At 41.5% G+C, this 20,384-nt stretch overlaps 1 protein-coding gene across 1 annotated transcript in view; it reads left to right on the top strand.

Annotated features, from left to right (window-relative positions):
- MED27 (mediator complex subunit 27) overlaps positions 1-20,384 on the top strand; it is a 227,964-nt gene that overhangs the window by 124,454 nt on the left and 83,126 nt on the right. Inside the window, exon 4 of the mRNA XM_003276779.1 lies at positions 18,439-18,532. Coding sequence (XP_003276827.1) covers positions 18,439-18,532 — 94 coding nt within the window. The remainder of the gene's footprint in view (positions 1-18,438; positions 18,533-20,384) is intronic.

The raw sequence follows: 20,384 nt of genomic DNA, 5'->3' as shown, positions 1-20,384 counted from the left end.
ATTCAATGCATGTTCCAAGCATTTTTAAAAAATCAACTTGAAGTATAACTTACATAAAATAAAATATGCCAATTTTATGTATTTTATGTTTATGAATGTACAGTTCAATGAGTTTTGACAAATATATGTATCTGTGTAAATATCACCCCAAATAAGATAGGAGAATCACCCCAGAAATTTCTTCATGCTCCATCCCAGTCATCTGCCCCCTCCCAGTCTGCACTCCAGGCAGACTCTGGTCTCCTCTCTGTCACTCTAGATTAAATGTGTCTTTTTTTTCTTTCTTTCTTTTTTTTTAAACAGAGACAGGGTTGTCTTAAATTCCTGGGCTCAAGCAATCCTCCCACCTTGACCTTCTAAAGTGCTAGAATTACAGACGTGAGCCATTAAGCCCAGCCAGATGTGTCTTTTGAGAGTTCATATATGGTGCATGGAAGCATGTTTTGTGTCCCAGCTGCTTTTGCTCAGCATAGGTTCTCAAGATTCATTCAGGTTGTTCAGGCATTGTATATTCTTTGTATTATGGAGTAGTATTTCATTGTATGGATATACCACAATGTGTTTAATCTGTTCACCTGTTTACAGACATGTGGGTTGTTTTAGTTTTGGGGGTAATAAAAATAAAACTGGACCAGGCACATGGTCTGTAGCTCATGCTACATTATAATCCCAATGCTTTGGGAGGCCAAAGTGGGAGGCTCGCTTGAGCTCAGGCGTTCAAGATCAGCCTGGGCAACATAGAGAGACCTTATCTCTACTAAAAATAAAAAAAATTAGTTGGACATGGTGGCACACACTTATAGTCCCAGCTACTCAGGAGGCTGAGGCGGAGGGATTGCTTGTGCCCAGGAGATCGCGGCTACAGTGAGCTATGATCACATCACTGCACACTCCAGCCTGAGCAACACCCTGTCTCCAAAAAAAAAAAAAAGAATAAAAGAATAAAACTGCTATGAGCATTTGTGTACAAGTGTTTGTGTAGATATAACATTTTACTTTTCTTGGGCAAATACCTAGGCGTAGAATTCTTGAGTCTTATGTTGTATGTGTATATTTACCCCTATAAGAAACTGCCAAACAGCTTTCCAAAGTTGTTCTGCCACTTTGTACTCCTACCGGCAGAGAATGCGACGTCTCCTTGCCCTGCATCCTCACTGACATTTCATATTGCCAGTCCTTGTTATTTTAGCCATTCTAGTGCAGGCCAAGTAGATTTTGCATTTTCCTTTGATTATTGATGTTGAGCCTCCTTTTAGGTGCTTACTGGCCTGAAGATTAGCATGTCCTTGTTACAAAGTAAGTATCTGTTCAGATCTTTTGCCCTCTTCTAGTCCTACTCTGCTGAAGTGTGTGTGTATGTATTTTTTTTTTTAATCATCAATTGGGTGTTGAATTTTGTCAAAAGTTTTTTCTGCATTTATTGAGGTGATCAAATGATTTTCCTTTATTTTAATATGGTAAGTTACATGGCATGGATTGATTTTATTAAAATTCTTAAGTACACATAACATATAATTTAACCACTTTTAAATGTTACAATTCAGTGGCATTAAGTACATTCACTTTTTTTTTTTTTTTTTTTTTTTTGAGACGGAGTCTCACTCTGTCACCCAGCTGGAGTGCAGTGGCGTGATCTTGGCTCACTGCAACCTCTGCCTCCTGGGTTCAAGCAATTCTTGTGCCTCAGCCTCCCGAGTAGCTGGAATTACAGGCGCCCGCCACCATGCCTGGGTAATATTTGTATTTTTAGTAGAGACGGGGTTTCGCCATGTTGGCCAGGCTGGTCCAGACTCCTGATCTCAGGTGATCCGCCCGCCTCGGCCTCCCGAAGTGCATTCACATTTTTGTGCAGCCATCATCGCCATTCATCTTCAGAACTCTTCATCTTGCAAAACTAAAACTGTGCCCACTAAACTGTGACTTCCAATTCCCCCTCCGCCAACTCCTGGCAGCCACCATTCTACTTTCTGTCTCTATGGATTTGACCTCTGTAAGTATATCCTAAAAGTGGAATCAGACAGTATTTATTGTTTTCTGACTTAGCATAATTTCCCCAAGGTTCATACCTTTAGCAGGTGTCAGAGTAATATTTCATGGTATGGCTAGAACACAGCATGGGTTGATTTTTGAATGTTAGTCCAATTTTGCATTTCTGGAATACACTTGATCATGATATATTATCTTTTTTATATATTGCCAGATTCTATTTGCTAATATTTTATTAAGGAATTTTGTATCTTTGTTCATGGAAGAGTATTGTCTATAACTTTCTTTTTTTTTTTTCTTTTTGTAGTGTCTTTCTCTAGTTTCAGTATCAGGATAACGCTTGATCCATTAAATGAGTTGAGAAATATTTTTTTCTGTTTTCCGAATTTCCATATGATTGATACTATTTCTTCCCTAGATAGTTGATAGATTTAACTGAGGAATCTGTGTGGGTCTGGAGTTTTCTACATGGGAAGATTTTTAATAACAAATTCACTTTTAGCAAAATAGGTATAAAGCTTTTTAGATTTTTATTTCTTCTTATGTCAGTTATATAACTTATATCTTTCAAAGACATCCACTTTGTCTAGCTGCCAAAGAGATTGGTTCATAGTATTCTCTTCTAATGCCTCTAGAATCTGAACGATGTCTCATCATTCATTCCTGATATTGATAAATTATCTTCCCTCTTTCTGCTCTTGATCAGTCTAACCAGCGACTTCTCAGTTTTGTTGATTTTTATTTCCATAACCTGTTCTTGGTTTTGGTGATTTTTCTCTATTTATCTGTCTTCTATTTCATTGATTTTCACACATTATTGCCTCCTTGTACTTAGCTTGGATTTAATTTTCTCTTCTTTTTCTTTTTTTAGTGGAAGCTTAGATATTTGATCTTCAAGTCTTCTTTCTTTTCTTATATAGGCTTTTAAAAACTATAAATTTCCCTCTGAGCATGGTTTTAGCTGCATCCCACACATTTTAATATATTTTTATCATTCAGCCCAAGGTATTTTCTAATTTCCCTTGTGATTTCTTCTTTGACCCATGAGTTGTTTAAAAGTGTGTTTAATTTCTGAATATGTGGGGGCTGTTTATGTTATATTTTTGTTATTTATTTTTAACATCAGTTGTGGTCAGAGAACATATTCTGCATGATTTTGAGACTTGTTTTAAGACCCAGCTTATGGTCTGTCTTGGTGAATGTTCCAAGTGCACTTGAAAAGGATGTACCTTCTACTGTTTTGCGATAGAGAATATATATGTCATTGGGTTAACCCTGTTCAAGTCTTCTGTATTCTTACCGACTTTCTGTCTGCTTGTTCTGTCAATTACTGAGAGAGGCGTGGTATTGACTATTTTTTAGGAGCATACACGTTTAGGATTGTTATATCTTCTGGATGAGCTCATCCTTCTAAGCTTTTTAAAAAAATAATAATAATTCTTATGACCTTCCTTGCTTATAAATGATGGGTTTTGTTCACCCCTGAAGTTGTCCCCTTTCTCTGGGCAGAGGAGTTTCTTTGGGGTGGCATGCTATGGGAGAGAAATAGGTAGTAGGGCTCAGAAGGGCAATGGTAGCATTGATGAGCAGAGGGGTCAAATTGATTCACTTTCTTTCTCCTCTGATATACAGTATAAAAGAGTTTCTGCCAGAACTTTAAAGACTGCCACAAGACTTCTCAGCGTCAGGAGATCACAGCTGAGTCTAGTTAATGGTTTGTTGAGGCCACCTTAAACCTGTAGAGGGCACCCTCTAAAAGTTTGTTCAGGGCATTGCAAGCATCATCCACCTGTCTCAGGTAGACTCCTAGATTTGGCTCCACTGAGAGGAGTATGTTCTGGTGTGGTTTTTAACTCCTTTGAAAAGGACAAAAGGGATTTTGGAGCCACTGAGCGTGCATGCTGCTGGCTGTGGGAAAGACATTTTCTGTCAAGGAGGCCCTCCTCCTGTGCTCACATCACACATTCCCAGACACGCATCCCAATGTGGTCAGCTCCCAGCTGATTGATCACTGGCAGCCCTTGCTTAGTGGTGCTGCTTACCTAAACACCCTGGCCACTCCTAGGGTGCTTGTCCATTTCTCCTCCTTCAATATATGCAAATATATGCATGAAAACTTTTTTAAAAAGATATAAAGGCTGGGCACGGTGGCTCACACCTGTAAACTCAGCACTTTGGGAGACTGAGGCGGGCAGAGAACCTGAGGTCAGGAGTTTGAGACCAGCCTGGCCAATGTGGTGAAACCCTGTCAAAAATTAACCGGGTGTGGTGGTAGGGGCCTGTAATCCTAACTACCCAGGAGGCTGAGGCACAAGAATCACTTGAACCCGGGAAGCAGAGGTTGCAGTAAGCCAAGATCATGCCACTGGCACTCCAGCCTGGGCGACAGACAGAGACTCCATCTCAAAAAAAAAAAAAAAAAAAAAAAGATATAAAAGTGAAGATTTATGTAGAGTGGGGGAAAAAAACCCCCACAATTTACGAACAAGGCAAAACCCTTTTGGAATGAAGCTGTTTAATTACCTGCCTTACTGTAAGATAGTGTTTCTAAACTCAGTCATTTGCAAACCAGCTGTAGAATTTTTGCCATAACCTTTGGTCAGCTGTTCTATTATTTGTATAGTATTTTTAATATTATTAAATAATATAATTTTAATTATAATTTGTATAATATTTGTATAATTGTTTAAAGCCTAGCCTCTATGGTACCATGACTGAGCAATGCTATCTATGAAATCACAGATTTTATTTGCTAGTTGTATATTGTTCTATACATACAGATATTGAAATGAAAAACGTTCATCCATATATCACCTAAAACCACTTTTATGTGTATGACATTTTGGAAACTGTTACACTGTGCAAATTCACACCTGCAAATATGAATTTGATAGTAAACTTAAAGGAAAAAGCAAACTTTGCAGTGGCCTGAGAAGGACTACTTTGTGGCTGCAGTGTGGAGGTGCCAGGGCACTTTAAGAAGGAAGGGGAAATAAGAGAGGCAGCAGAAAACCAGACTGGGGTACCTGTTTCTCAGGGAGGCAGATCCTTCCAGTATCCTGCTTGGATGTCTTGAATTTCTAAACTAGCCACATCTACAGTTTAAATACTCCAGGGAGAAAAAAATTATTAAATGAATGTTGTTCAGTTAAGCAGAGTGCATGTAAATTTTGTTTCATTACTAATCTAGAATACTTATATCACTGTTACCTTCAGTTGGTTTAAATATTCTTCAGTTTACCATGTTTCTTACTCTAGCAGAGTTGGTTTTAATGTCATGTGTTTTATTTAGGAAGAACTTTTTGTTCTGAGAAGAAATTGTCTAAGGGAACGATTTCCAGATTGAGGAGACCTTAATAAAGGGACTGTTTCCAAAGGTGTGGGCAGGGTATAAGGAACCCATAAGGGACTAGGGCCGTACCTGGGCTAGTGCCCATGGGCAGAGCTGTTATTATCCTTCCCCCAGGGGTAAGAGGAGGGCATACTTACTGGAGCCCAGAGTGAGAGAGAGAGCTGTGTGGAGAGGGATCCTGACAGAGCTATGATGAGGGTTGCAGCCAGTTCCTGGGGACTTTGTAGGCAGGATAAATACCTTGACCTCACTGCTTTTCCACCTTCCACATCTCCCTTTGGCCAAACTCAGCCAGAGGGCAAAGGAGCCCATGGATGCAGTCCACGTGGGTCAGCTTTTTGGGGCACAGACCACTGCGGAGAGGGTGGGTCTGGAGAGGGTGAAAGCTCTGGTCATTTCCCACCCAGTGCTCTTTACATAAGGTAGTGGGGCAGCGGCTGGAGAAACAGTGAACATGAAACATAGCTGCTGCTGCCCCCCTGCCGCCAGTAACAAGGTCTGTGATGTCATTGGTCATGGGTGACTTCTGCTTCCCCCCAGTCCATGTCCCTGTTGTCCTCTGCTGCTGGTGCCTCTGCTGAATAGTGGGATGAACCAGACCTTTCCTGCTGTAGGATTGGAGTCATTGGTGTTTTGCTGTTACTGAGTTGTCACAGCTAGCCCTCAAGGACAAGGACCCTTGGCCTCGTGCTTCTCCTGCCCTCTGAGTCTCCAGCCAGTGCCTAGTATTGGTCAGAACACAGCCGGAAGCCAGAGAGCAAAAAGGCTTGTTGATGTAATCTGTGCGTAGGCCAGCCTCCTGGTGCACAGTGCGGGATGGCGGAGGGACAAATGAAAGCTCTCCAGCATAGTCCCTATTCTAGAAGCCAGATCCATTTACTCCAGCCCACTTCCTGACTAGGTCGTTTCAGGATCATGCCAAATATGAACAGTCTGCCCACTCTCTTGTTGGCCTTCTTAGAAAAATAATGAAAAGAACGGTGCTTACTAACTGAAATGCATTGATGTAGTAAAATGAACCAGAAACCTGAAAGAACATCCCTGCTTTTAAAGCTCATGCTTCGAGGTATTGTCATGACTGCAATTAACTTTTTGAGACTTTGTATTTCTGTAGACGCAAACAGAAGTTCCTAACCTTTTTGTGCAGAAAAAGACAATGTTTGCACACATAAAAGGAACAGCTAATACCATTATTTGCCTATTTTGTGGTAAGTGCTTTATGTGCTGTGTTCACTCCTTTACTTCTCATAATGATTATGTGAAGAGGATAGTGATGCTACTTTATTTCACAGATAAGGATGCCAAAGCTTAGAGAGGTTAAAGTAACTTGTCCAAAATGAGGGCACTGTGAGAACTTGAGCATCCAGGTCCCTGTGATTCCTAAGCCCCAGCTTCAGACTCTGTTGTGCTGAATAGATTTGTAAGGAGTCCACGTGCAAGATTCATTTATCAGTTGTCTATTGAGAGCCTGCTGTGTGCTGGACAGTGTGCTGGGGGCTGATGGCAGGGAGAACGATGGCCTGTGCCTTCCCCCTGTGGAGTTCTCAGTCTAGTGGGCAAGGTAAACATTAAACAGTCATTCCCCCAGATGTGTGAGATAGACTGTGATGTGTACTATGAAGGACAGAGGAAGGATACCGTGATTGATGACACTTGGCTGGTGTGCATTTGAGGGCCTTGGAGAAGGCCTCTCTACTGAAGGTTCTGTTCAGCAGACACCCGAAGGCAGTTCACTTAAGAGGTTGGGGGATGAGTCCTGAGGTGGGAAAATCTCCTGGAGCTCCAGCCGAGGCACCTCGCCCAGGAAGGTCTGTTTTTGTTTGAGTTACTTTCCATTTGTCATCATCTCAGTCCTGCTTTATAACCCAGCTGCCCTACAGTAATGCCGTCAGTAAAGGGGAGAGGAAGGGCACAACTTCACTGTGTCTGTTCACTTTGTTGGATGACATTTTGTGATTCAGAAATTTTTACTACTTGTAGAAGAACCAATTACAGAACAAAGTTGTGTTTACTCGTTTACTCTGGGATCTTTATTTCTCTTTGTTTCAGTCTACTTAAATCAGTCCCATTCACCACATGTTTATTGAGTATGTATTATGTGCAGAATTATTGCAGGAATTAAAGACGTGAGCCTCAGACTCTCCCCTCAAGGAGTTGATTGTCTGATGAATGACGATCAAACTTACTGTCATACAAATAGCGTGTTTGTCCCAGGAGGGGTTCTGCGGTTTCCTCAGATGTGTTGACTGTTTCTGACTCTGAGTGTGCATTTGCTTTAATGTATGGTTATGACTAGAACAAGTCGTTCAGTGATTGTGATCATTCTCTTTGGCGTTTCTTTTTGTGAAATCTACCATGTACATTCTCAGGGACATTAAAAAAATCAAATGGAAATGAAATAATGGTTCTATACCTGTGCGGCAAACTGAGTAACTGGAAGCAGTCACCACATCTGAGCATTGCCAAGAGGTGCCACAGTGACAGTCCTCAGCCCTCCCTGGGCACGGGAGGGAAAGCCGTTGGAATGTGGGAAGGCAGGCATCATCTGCCCTCGCCAGCTCCTGGTTGAATGTCTGCTGCCCACAGGTTGCTTTGCTTTAACTCCATGTGAATTGTTGCATCTCAGTTCACCACCTATCTGAGCTCCAAGCGTCATTTCACCAGATCTGACAGAAATGGCTGATTTAATAACTATTGTTAATTGGTGTTGCTGGAAAGTTCAACATAGGTGTTTTATTATTAGGGTTTTTTTTTTCTCTCACGTAAATATGTAAGGGCTTGCAGAGCAGGTAGATGTTGAGTGACATTAAAATTCTTTCCCAAACTTAGTATGTTGCTTAAATGTTTTAGGGAAAACTAGGACCCACAAGATACCTGAGTAAATTTGTAATGCAAGAAGAACAGAAATTTAGAAATTATTAATTGTATTAATATTTGTAGTTATTAACATAAAATAAAATGCAAAGCAAGTATTCACTGTTTTAGCCCTCCCTGTTTCCTGCCAACTTTGCACATTAATTGAGAGTCACAAAATCAAAAACCCAGCAGGAGAACTTCAGGAAGTTTAACCTGGTTGTCCTGTTTCTCTGGAGACAAGCCTTCTGCCTTGAAGAAACTGGAAACCCCATGAAGGCAGAGACTGTCTTAGTTATCACTGCATCCCTGAGCTCACTTAGGCACTGCATGAATATTTGCCAAATGACTGGAAAGAAAGAAAGCCATCAATTGATTTCATTTTGTTAACTACACTACTAAAAGATTTCTCAGTTGTGTTTTGAGAAGCCTGAAGAATGACAAAAATGAAACCTGCTTTTTCCAAGGAATCCTCGCAGACCTAATAAAAGCACTATGGTGTGTAAGAAAGCCCTAGAATGGGGAATCCAGAGACGTGGATTCTGGGCTCAGCTGTGCCACTCAGCCATAGTGTCTTCCTGGGCAAGTCACTTAGCCTTCTTTTTTCTGTCATTTGTAAAACAGGAGTTTTCTGGTTGCCCTGCTTACTTCCCAGAGTTGGCGAGAGATTAAGCGAGGCAAAGAGTGCAAAAGTGCTTTGAAAACTGGAAAACAGTGCCTGCTCTGTCACTCGCCCTCCTCTAGCAGAAAGGCCAAGCTCGGGCCCCAGCCATCCTCCCCTCTCACAAGGTCTGTGAGCCAGGTGCCATAATTGTTTCTATCCTTAGTACTTAATATCATTCCTAGAACACAGTCATTGTTGAGGAGTAGGCACTCAAAACTATTTATTAATAGATACTGTAGGAATAGTAAACAATTCTTCTCTAAATCATGCTAAATCATGTGTAAGAAGAATTCTATTTTATGATGGTATTTGTCACGTGTTCTAGTGCATGACATACCCATGAACTCAAAGGGCGACTTGACACCCTGTAGCAGGGAGAAGGTAGGCAGGTTGGTTTATACGTTTCAGTGTGTGCTGGGCCCTTGTGCATTGATTTCGACTTCTGGAAATGGAGGGGTAGCTTTTATTTGCTTGCCTGGGTGATTCTCCTACATTTCATCAGGTAATATATTCACATGGCTCAAAATTCAAGAGCTACTAAGGAGAAGACAGGATCAAGCTCCCCATCTACTACTGCCTGGTCACCATTTCCCTCCCAGGAAGCAGCTCTTCCTAATCTTGCCACCTCTGCCTGCCTAAGTGTTGAGTTGCCATAAAGAGATCTTGAAGTTTTTGAGTGTCTTTCATTGGAAGAGAACAACACAGTAGATAAGTAGCCAGTTGTGTTAGGATGAGAAGGGTGTGTAGTGAGAGATGGTGTGGAAATCTAAGCTAGTGTGTGTTTATTTCTGTCTGCAGTACATCTAATCTCGCTTTTAGTTGTACAGTTTTGTTTTTTGTTTGGTTGGTTGGTGTTATTTTTTTGTTTTTTGTTTTTTGTTTTTTTGAGACGGAGTGTCTATCGCCCAGGCCGGAGTGCAGTGGCATGATCTTGGCTAACTGCAACCTCTGCCTCCTGGGTTCAAGTGATTCTTGTGCCTCAGCCTCCCGAGTAGCTGAGATTACAGGCGCATGCCACCATGCTCTGCTAGTTTTTATGTATTTTTAGTAGAGGACGGGGTCTCACCATACTGGCCATGTTGGTCTCGAACTCCTGACCTCAACTGATCCTCCTGCCTTGGCCTCCTAAAGTGCTGAGATTACAGGCGTGAACCACTGTACCCGGCCTGGTTGTACAGTTTAGAAAGTAGTTTTTATTTTCTTGAGCAAATAATCAGAAATGTTTCACAGCCATGATATAAATATTTTATAAATCAGATCATGCAAATGATTCCCTTCTTGATATCTACTGGGCATTACCCTGTTCCCCAAAAGGTGGTCTATTAATATATGCATTCCTAACTTTTAGATTTTGTACGGGTGGAGAAAATGAACAGCATGTATTTTACACATTGTGTGGGGTAAGTGCTATTTAAATCCGGCTTGAGCTGCTAAGCATCACACTAACAGGGGATCACTGGCTAGGGCCCAGATTTGTTGTGTTTTTTTTTTTTTTCTTTTGAGGAGGGGGGTCAGTCTTTAGAGAACGGAGCCATCTGTCCAGTAAATTATTTTAAGGTTTTAATAACAAATAGTTTGCAATGTATTTGGATGTGTGGAGTAAAAAATTAATGTTTTGCAAAGGCGATATCTTTAGAAATGTCTTCCACATTCTGTTTTATCATTTTGGTATTGTAATCCCAATTTGGTAGCGTGCATCTTTGTACTAATGTTTTGCAGAATTAATTAGTTCATTAAAAGCAACATTTTAAAATTGGCATATCAATAACAGTGTGTTTCTTTAGAAGGTTTTGCTTCTAAGAGGCACTGAGCTTCTACTAAAACAGATGCAGGGATTCTGTAGCTGCATATTAAGCTGGAAGACTATAAAGGATCTCTGCAGCTTTCTTTGAGGTTTGTTTTGTGGAGTTCTCTGGTTGCTGTTGTTGGTGACTTTTGATGGCTAATGTAATGAACCCCCGACACCTCACATCTTCCTCTGCTAAAGAGAACTTTGTATTGTAGTTGTTTTATAATGGCCTAATTTGGGTCTATGTGGCTTACTTTTAATGTACAGTCTGTTCATTCAGGAAATATTTAAGGCATGCTTAGTGGGTGCCAGGCACTGTGACAAGGTGCTGGGATTCAGCATCAAAGAAGACAGTCATAGGTTCCCATAGAATTCTGTAGGGGAGTTAGGTGTTGAATAATCACTCAAAAAATTATTTAATGATAAAGGGGACAGGAGCACAAAGCAAATTTAAAAGTACCATAAGAGATAAAATGGGGTACACTGACTGATGGGGTGCCGAGGGAAGTGTGAGACAGTACTTCCCTGAGGAAGCATCATTTAAGATGAAACTCAAAGATGGAAGCATGAATAGGAATGACCCAGGCATGGGGGTGAGAATACTTGTGAGAAGAATCTTCCAGACAGAGTGTGCACAGTGTCCAAGATAGAGTGAGCCTGCTCAGGGACGTGGAAGAAGCCTAGATGAGGCTGTAACAGTCACTGCAGCTGGAGCAAAGGTCTCCTTGGCCCTCCCAGGACTTGAGACTTTAGTTCACCACTGAGCTGTGCCTTTAACAGTGATACAAAAAGTAGGGAGCCCTTTACTTATACAAACAAGGAGCATGGGTGTAAAGCATGAGAAATGTGGCTTTAGAGGGCAAAAGTAGTTACCCCAATCAGATGACCTCTGAAGTCATGGAGGTAGGTCTTTGATTTTGTTGGAAGGATGAGTAACAGTCAGAGGCAGGTGTTTAAAAACAAACACAAAAGATATGTGTTGGCAAGAATGTGGAGAAAAGGGAACCCTCACACAGTGTTGATGGAACTGTAAATTAGTACAGCCATTATGGAAAATAGTATGGCGGTTCCTCAAAATGTTAAAAATAGAGCTACCATATGACCCAGCAATTCCGCTACTGGGTATATGTCCATAGGAATGAAGTCAGTGTGTCAAAGAGACATCCACATCCCTATGTTCATTGCAATATTGTTCACAATAGCCAAGATGTGGAATCAACCTAACTGTCTATTCGTGGATGAATGAGTAGAGAAAATGTGGTGTATGTATACAGTGGAATACCATTCAGCCTGAAAAAGAAGGAAATCTTGTCATTTACAACAACATGGATGAACCTAGAGGACATTATATTAAATAAAATAAGCCAGGGACAGAAAGACAAATATTGCATGATTGCTTTTTTTTTTTTTTTTTAAGAGATAGGGTCTTATTTGTCACCCAGGTTGGAATGCAGTGGCACAATCATGGCTCACTGCCTCCTTGAACTCCTGGGCTCAAGCAATCCTCCCATCTCAGCTTCCCAAGTAGCTGGGACTATAGGTACATACTACCACACCCAGCTAATTTTTTTTTTTTTTTAGAGACAGGATCTTGCTGTGTTGCCCAGGCTGATCTCGAACACCTGAGCTCAAGCCATCTTCCTGCCTTGGCCTCCCAGTGTTGGGATTATAGGCATAAGCCACCGTACCTGGCCACGATCTCACTTCTACGTGGAATCTAAAAAAGTTGAACTCATGGAAGTAGAGAGTAGAATGGTAGTTACCAAGGGCTTGGCATGGGGGTTGGGGAGAGATACTGATCAAAAGATATAAAATTTCAAGTATGTAAGAGGAATAAATTCAAGAGATCTATTGTATAACATGGTAGCTATAGTTAATAGCAATGTATTATATTATCGAAAATTGCTAAGACAGTAGATTTTAGGTGTTCTTACCACACATACACAAAAATGCTAAATATGTGAGGCAGTGTATGTGCTGATTAGCTTGATTTAACCATTCCACAATATATGCATATTTCAAAACAACAGGTTGTACATGATAAATATATACAATCTTTGTCAATTAAAAAATAAATAAACAAAAACTAGCCTATGGCTCTATCACAGAAACATGATTTAAAGATGATCAGAATTAGTAGATTCTTTGTACCCCCTATGCCATTTCAGTTATGTTCACTTCTGGGCTGCAATAAATATATATATATATAAAAAATATAAAAATAAAAATAGCTTTATTGAAAAATAAAAGTTAAGCATTCAGAGAAGAACAAAAAAGCAAACCAGGGACCACAGTTCTAGAACAGGGCTAAAGCAGGGATGCTTAACTTGGGGTCCATGAATGGACTTTAAAGGTCTATGAACTGCAGAAGATTGTATATAAAATGTTGTACAGACATGTGTTTTAATTTTCATACCTTCTCCAAGGGATCTGTGACCCAAGAAAGAGTAAAAAACAGCCGGGCGTGGTGGCTCACACCTGTAATCCCAACACTTTGGAAGGCAGAGACAAGCGGATCACGTGAGGTCAGGAGTTTGAGACCAGCCTGGCCAACATGATGAAACCCTGTCTCTACTAAAAATACAAAAATCAGCCTGGCATGGTGGCGGGTGCCTGTTATCCCAGCTACTTGGGAGGCTGAGGCAGCAGGGAGAATCGCTTGAATCCATGAGGTGGAGGTTGCAGTGAGCTGAGATTGCACCACTGCACTCCAGCCTGGGTGACAGAGTGAGACTCCATCTGAAAAAAAAAAAAAAAAAAAAAAGACTAAAAACCACTGATGAAAGAATCAGAAAACCCAACAGTCTTTTATAAAGTCCATTCATGGACCCCAGGAAAGCCTTTAGGTTTTGGAGGAAATATTTGTGTGTCATTCTAAAGGCTAAAGTAGGGTGATTGGGTGCAGATACTAGTAAGTGGATTTGAAAAAATCAGACGTCAGGCAATGCAAGGGGTTGCCTCATGAGGTGGCGATGGGGGGTATTTATGCAGACCACCTGTTGGAGATGCTGTTAAAGTCCTAAATTGTTGGGGACACTGGATGAGAGGACCTCTGAGGTCCTGGTGTTCTTTAATTCTCGGACTAAGGCCATTGAAAGGAGCAAGCTGGGCTACTTGAAGAAAATTAGAAGTGAACAAAAGTATAGGGCTCTTGAAATCCATTTTCGCCATTTGAGAATGGTGGGATTGCTTCTGATGCAGCGGAGATGTTGAGGCAGTTGAGACTGAAGCTGTCCTTCTGGAAGAGATGGTTGGGTTGTGCTGGAAAAAAAGTGGATTGGAAACCGTTGAGAGTCTTACCACAGCTAGGGCAAAGGACAGGGAAACAGAATGCTCTGGTTGCTTAAAAGTTCGTTTTCTATCTGAACATACTGAAGTTATGGATCATACCTTGATTTGAATCTGTAATTTCTAGAAGTTTGTGTTTCTAGCCCAGTTCTTGGACCATCAAGCCAGCTCATTGACCAAATACTTCAAGAAGGAGAACCAAGCAGCTCTCCATTTTTGAAAGGCTTCTGTAATGTAAATAGGAACAGCAGTCTTTCCAAGTTATTACCCTGTTAACAGGTTGACAGATATGTGCAAATTGTGACTCACTGCTCAATTTGGCACTAAATTAATGTCTTTCCGCGCCGCGTCTGCTCAAGTGTAAACTAGTCACCACTGCTGTGTTACTGCTTGTTTGCCTATATTCCAAAGGTAAAAATTAAAGTAATTTGATTCTGCCACAGAACAGAGTGTAACATATGGTGGAAGTGTAGGAGGGGAGCACGCTGTTCCTACCTGTCCTTAGCCCTGCTCTCAAAGTGGGGCGCCGCACTGCAGAGCCCCCTGCAGACGCTAGCCGTGCTCACCGTCTCCAGAGGCAGCCCTCGGAGAGTACTGCCAGAGACCACCTCCCATACCAACACCCCTCCCTCAACAAGAAAGAGTGTCATTTTTGTCTCTACATTTTTAATTTGAGCTTCCAAGCTTTCCTTATTTCTGTCAAGTCACTAGTGGTTGATTTGTGTTTCGAAGGTTGGGTCTGTTTGAAAATGAAGTGTTTTGATTTTTGCCTCGAGAATTTAGACATTGTTTTCCTCAGCTAAAGATGCAGCTGACTTTCTCTCTCTTCCCCTTTTGGCAAATACATAATGTCACCTGTAGAAAAGAAATTTGCATCTCGTTTGTGTTAGGCATGTGAATGGAAAACAATCTCCTGAAAATCCATTTTGCTTCATACAGTCTTTGAGTTTGCTGAGCTTTGTCTGAGGTCACGGGTTGGGGAAGAAACAACAAAACAAGAACAACAAAACCCACCCAGATCTCTTTCTTACCTGTGCCAACTGCAGATCTTTTTCCTAGGAACTTATTTTTCTTCTGCCATTGCCTTTTCTTACAGGTAAAAATCTCATCAATAAAGAAATCAAAAATGGCCAGGAACATTTGTTTGCCCATTTGGAACTCTGGCCCTTACTAAAAGCAAGCAAAGTTAGGTAGTTGGCATGGAATTCTAGAAATCTACACACTGAGCTTGGTTTCTGGCTTTTTGCTTGACCTGGGATCATCACTTAACCCACCTCATTTATTTATTTTTCTAGCCTCCTATGGAGACTAGTTTTCTAGAATGTATCTTGACGCCTTCAAGGTGAAAGGTACAATGGAAAGCAAATTATGATGTTACCTTTGTGCTGAAGATCTGCATATTCATCTGCTTTCTGCTCTCCAAAACTGTGATGGCTATTGATTGAGGATCAGTTCAGAAGACATCGCCTATCCTCTTCCCCATTAGCATATACTTAGCAATGACCTCCATTCACACAGGGACAGTGGATGTTTGCTTCCTGCTGAGTCGGAAGAAACTGGGTTTAAACCACACATATAGATTTAGAGAAGAAGTATATACATGCAGAAATGTTTCCAGTGACCTGGTATAAACTTTGGGCATGAGGTTTTTGTCATGTGCCTTCACCATTTCAAGAAACATCAGGCAATGATGAAAAATGAGTTCATTTCCTCCTTTCTTCACTTCTCACCCCTTTTGTAGCATTTAAGCTTAGATCCAAGGTTGTGTGTCATGATGCTGTAAATCTAGAGGGAACCACGGGAGATGATGTGTGGTCAGCCTGTGTCTTAGCCATCCAGGAAAGATTGTTTATTAAACCATTAAAAAATCAACAGAGGCCGGGCACAGTAGCTCACGCCTGTAATCCCAGCACTTTGGGAGGCCAAGGTGGGCAGATCACAAGGTCAGGAGATCAAGACCATCCTGGCTAATATGGTGAAACCCCATCTCTACTAAAAATACAAAGAGTTAGCCAGGCGTGGTGGCAGCCACCTGTAGTCCCAGCTACTTGGGAGGCCGAGGCAGGAGAATGGCGTCAACCAGGGAGGCAGAGCTTGCAGTGAGCCGAGATTGCGCCACTGCACTCCAGCCTGGGTGACAGAGCGAGATGGTCTCAAAAGAAAAAAAAAATTCAGCAGAATGGGGCCTTGCCTTTAAGAAATGCCTGTCATTCTTTCTGAGCAAGTTCACTTTTTGGTGCCGTATCCTCATGGTATGGTGCTTTTGAGAGATGGGAGATGCTGTTTGGTACGGAGATCATAAAAGCCATTCATGTACTTGAAGAATATCAAAGTCTCCCTCGGCCTTCTTTTCTCCAGGAGCAAATACCCTTCAGTGCACCTCCACGCCTTCTCACTCATCTCTGCTGCAGTCTTCTTACTGTTGTTGTTGTTTACCACTGGGCCCTCTCTAATTTTTCCCCTTCCTTCTTCAGCTTAAAGTTTTAAAACTCAACATAACATTCTCTAAGGAAAACCTGATAGGCTTTCCTTAGAGAATAAGTAGGGTCGCTTTCTGACTTTCAGAGCTGGCGTGTGATGTTCGCTTTTTAACAAATGGCATTATGTTTTCTGCTATCTCTCATGAGCCCCAGGTTCAAACTAAAATCTTTTCATGTTGTGAACCGAGAACTAACCTCCCTCTTACCCCAAGAGAATATACCTTTTATATGTCCCTGACTTAATGGACATGTAATTTAATTTGTCGTAGCCAATGGATATGAAATCCAATGTAAAATCCTTAATAGATAGTTTTACATGTCAGCTATTATGTTATACATCCTCTTTGTGTCCAGTGTAATTGGATGGTGAACACAAATTCTTGTATAATTTCGTTCTCAAAGGACCTGAGCCAGACCCTACTCAGTGCTATGGGCCGATGTCTTCACAATGCACTACCACTGTAGGGGAGAATTTATCCCAGTAAGAGAGGGCATTTTTGCAGAATTGGCCCATGGTGTAAATGGTAGAACTATCAATCAGGGCACTTACAATTTTTGAGTCCTTTATATGTGCCAGTTCTCATGCTAAGTCCTTAATGTCACTGAAAACCTTAAGAGATACAGGTTTCATCTGGGCTATAAGAATAGAGGATTCCCTTTTGGTGGGATATCTCCAAGGAAAACATGAAGCAGATAGCTTGCCTGATATGTTTGGAGTAAGAGCCAGGTAGAGAGTTTAGGAATAAGACTGTAACAGATATATAGAAAACTAATCAAATGAAAAGGCAAAACAGGGCTGGGTGCAGTGGCTCACGCCTGTAATCCCAGCACTTTGGGAGGTTGAGGCAGGTGGATCACTTGAGATCAGGAGTTCGAGACCAGCCTGGCCAACATGGTAAAACTCCATCTCTACTAAAAATACAAAAATTAGCCGGGAGTGGTGATGGGTACCTGTAATCCCAGCTACCTGGGAGGCTGAGGCACGAGAATCACTTGAACCTGGGAGGCAGAGGTTGCAGTGAGCTGAGATAGCACCACTGCACTCCAGCCTGGGCAATAGAGCAAGACTCAGTCTCAAAAAAAGAAAAAAAGAAAAAGAAAAATAGAAATGTAAGAAAACAGAAAGCTGTATAAGTAAATAAATGTAGTCATAAGCCACTATGTGGCTCAGCTATTAAAAATATATGCAAAGATTTTAGAATATAAGCACAGACTACTGATTTAAGTAAAAATTGTGATATAACTTGAATTAGAGCACAACCAGGAGATCAGGAATGACTTTAAGTATTTAAAACAGAAGGAATTGGCCGGGCACAGTGGCTCATGCTTGTAATCCCAGCACTTTGGGAGGCCAAGGCGGGCAGATCATGAAGTCAGGAGTTCGAGACCAGCCTGGCCAATATGGTGACACCCCATCTCTACTAAAAATGCAAAAATTAGCCAGGCGTGGTGGCGTGCGCCTGTAGTCCCAGCTACTTGGGAGGCTGAGGCAGGAGAATCGCTTGAACCCGGGAGGCAGAGGTTGCAGTGAGCCGAGATCATGCCGCTGCACTCCAGCCTAGGTGACACAGCAAGACTCTGTCTCAAAGAAAAAAAAAAAGGAAGGAATTTAATCCTGGGAATTGGTTATTCCAGTGATTCAAAGGAGAAGCCAGATGAGACAGTGAGACAGCCCGGAGGTGCGCAACAGCAGGACACTGCTGCCATCCTGGACTGGAAGGACAAAGGGAGGGGGCCGTGTTGTTGGAGCCCAGTGGCCCAGCAGGTGACACAGCTAAATTCTGACCTCCTATAGAAGAAAATTAATAGTCATGCCTTAAAATGAAAAATCAAGAACTAGCATTAAAAACACATTATCTGGACATACAGAGGTAAAGACTAAAAGGTTTCTAATCCTATTTGCCTTCTTAAAAATGTGTTATATCGATTTAAAATTACATTTAAAAGCAATGTCTTTTGAATACTATTAATCTGTAGTTCTTGACTGGAGTTGTGGTTCACACATGTTTATTTTTTTCCCACGTAGATATGTTGATGATGTGATCAGCCGCATTGACAGGATGTTTCCTGAAATGTCCATCCACTTATCCAGACCCAATGGAACATCAGCAATGCTTCTGGTAAGATCAGCTTAACTGATTTGTAGGGATGTTGGGGAAAAAAATGGACTTCACAATTAACTCTCTGGTCCTGTGTTGTAGGATCTATAGAATGGGGATTAAATTCCAATTTGATAGTGAATAACATAGTTTATTTACTGGCATTCTGTAGGTTAAGAATTCTGCACATTGAAACCTTGCTTTTGAACAAAATTTCAGACCCCATGTAAGACTTAACCAGAGAGGAAAGACACTGTAAGACCATTTCACCTTAAGTCACTTCATGCAACCTCCCAATGTTTTGGTGACTCTGTTTTCTATTTTCCCCAAAGAAGTATAGTAGACAATAGTGCTGCTCAACTGTTGGATCCTGCTAAAGAAAACACTCTCGCCAGGCGCGGTGGCTCACGCCTGTAATCCCAGCACTTTGGGAGGCCGAGGTGGGTGGATCACGAGGTCAGGAGATCGAGAACATCCTGGCTAACACAGTGAAACCCCATCTCTACTAAAAATACAAAATATTAGCCAGGCGTGGTGGTGGGCACCTGTAGTCCTAGCTGCTGGGGATGCTGAGGCAGGAGAATGGCATGAACCTGGGAGGCGGAGCTTGCAGTGAGCCGAGATCACGCCACTGCACTCTCCAGCCTGGGTGACACAGCAAGACTCCGTCTCAAAAAAAAAAAAAAGAAAAAGAAAACACTCTCTTAATATAAAACCAGAATATTATGTATTCGAAGAAAGTGTTCTGAGACTTGTGACTGATGACTTCTGGTTTTGCTGTTTCTGATTATGGTTTGCTCTGAACACATCGCCTCATAATCTCCTAGAAGATGTTGTATTTGCATGAATTCACCAAAGACAGGTGTGTTTTGGAAATATGGTGGGATAGAAATGCTAGATTATGTTATTAATTAGGAAGGCATAGAGACCTCAATGATGAGAAGCTTTTCTAGTGGTCTGTGTAATAATACTTGTATGTGCTTGAAGAATACTTCCCTGAACACAGATTTTTGAGGAATCACCACATTTTATAAAAAGCAGAGTTTATTGAATAAGAATGATGGTTTCGATGGGCGTCGGGGAGGTCAGGTTCAGGACTGGGTATTTTTCCATCTATTCTGCCGTTGCTGCTTTGGAGCCTAGTGTGAACTCCCCATATTTTAGCATTTTACTTGTGTGAAATCTTATAAATAGCCAGTCACCCAGGATGAGTTACTGTTTACTCCAGCAGTTCATCTTAGGGGAGCATTGTGTGTGCATGTGTGTTTTGGTCTTAAGACAGGAAAAGATCTGGGCTTGTTAAATGTTTTTTACTTCGTTTGTGGGGGAAAAAAAATTAGTGACATTCACCTGGGTAACATGCTACTTAAAAAATTTCTTTCAGTTAAAACATAAAGGAGATAATGCTATGTTTTTTTCATAGAAAAGGGAAACAGTTTTCTTCATATAAAATGCATCTGTCTACAGAACATGAAATATCGTCTGCCTCCAGAGGTTGCAGTGAGCTGAGATCGCGCCATTGCACTCCAGCCTGGGCAAAAGAGCGAGACTCTGTCTCAAAAAAAAAAAAAAAGTCTGCCTCAGTTAAATGTACAAATTGCCCAGATTTTAAGATACCCCAGACCTAGCAGTTGAAACATAAATCCTGCTCTGAGCATACCTGACAAGGCCCCAAAGAGTTAATGAAGATAAAAATGAATGCATCCTCAGTGAAATAGGTTTGTTCAAATTATTTCTGGGTCATTGAGCTCCCATTTCATAATGAGGGTGGGATTTGGCATTGAAGGGAATGAGCAGAGGGAACAGGATTCCAGGCAAACAGGCCATACAGATGAGTTCCTTCCACCTGAGAAGGCAGGCGTGTATTTCACAG

The sequence above is a fragment of the Nomascus leucogenys genome, chromosome 8, assembly GCF_006542625.1.
Source record: "Nomascus leucogenys isolate Asia chromosome 8, Asia_NLE_v1, whole genome shotgun sequence".
In the NCBI taxonomy this organism is placed as follows: domain Eukaryota; kingdom Metazoa; phylum Chordata; class Mammalia; order Primates; family Hylobatidae; genus Nomascus; species Nomascus leucogenys.
This window is presented reverse-complemented; position numbering and strand designations above follow the sequence as displayed.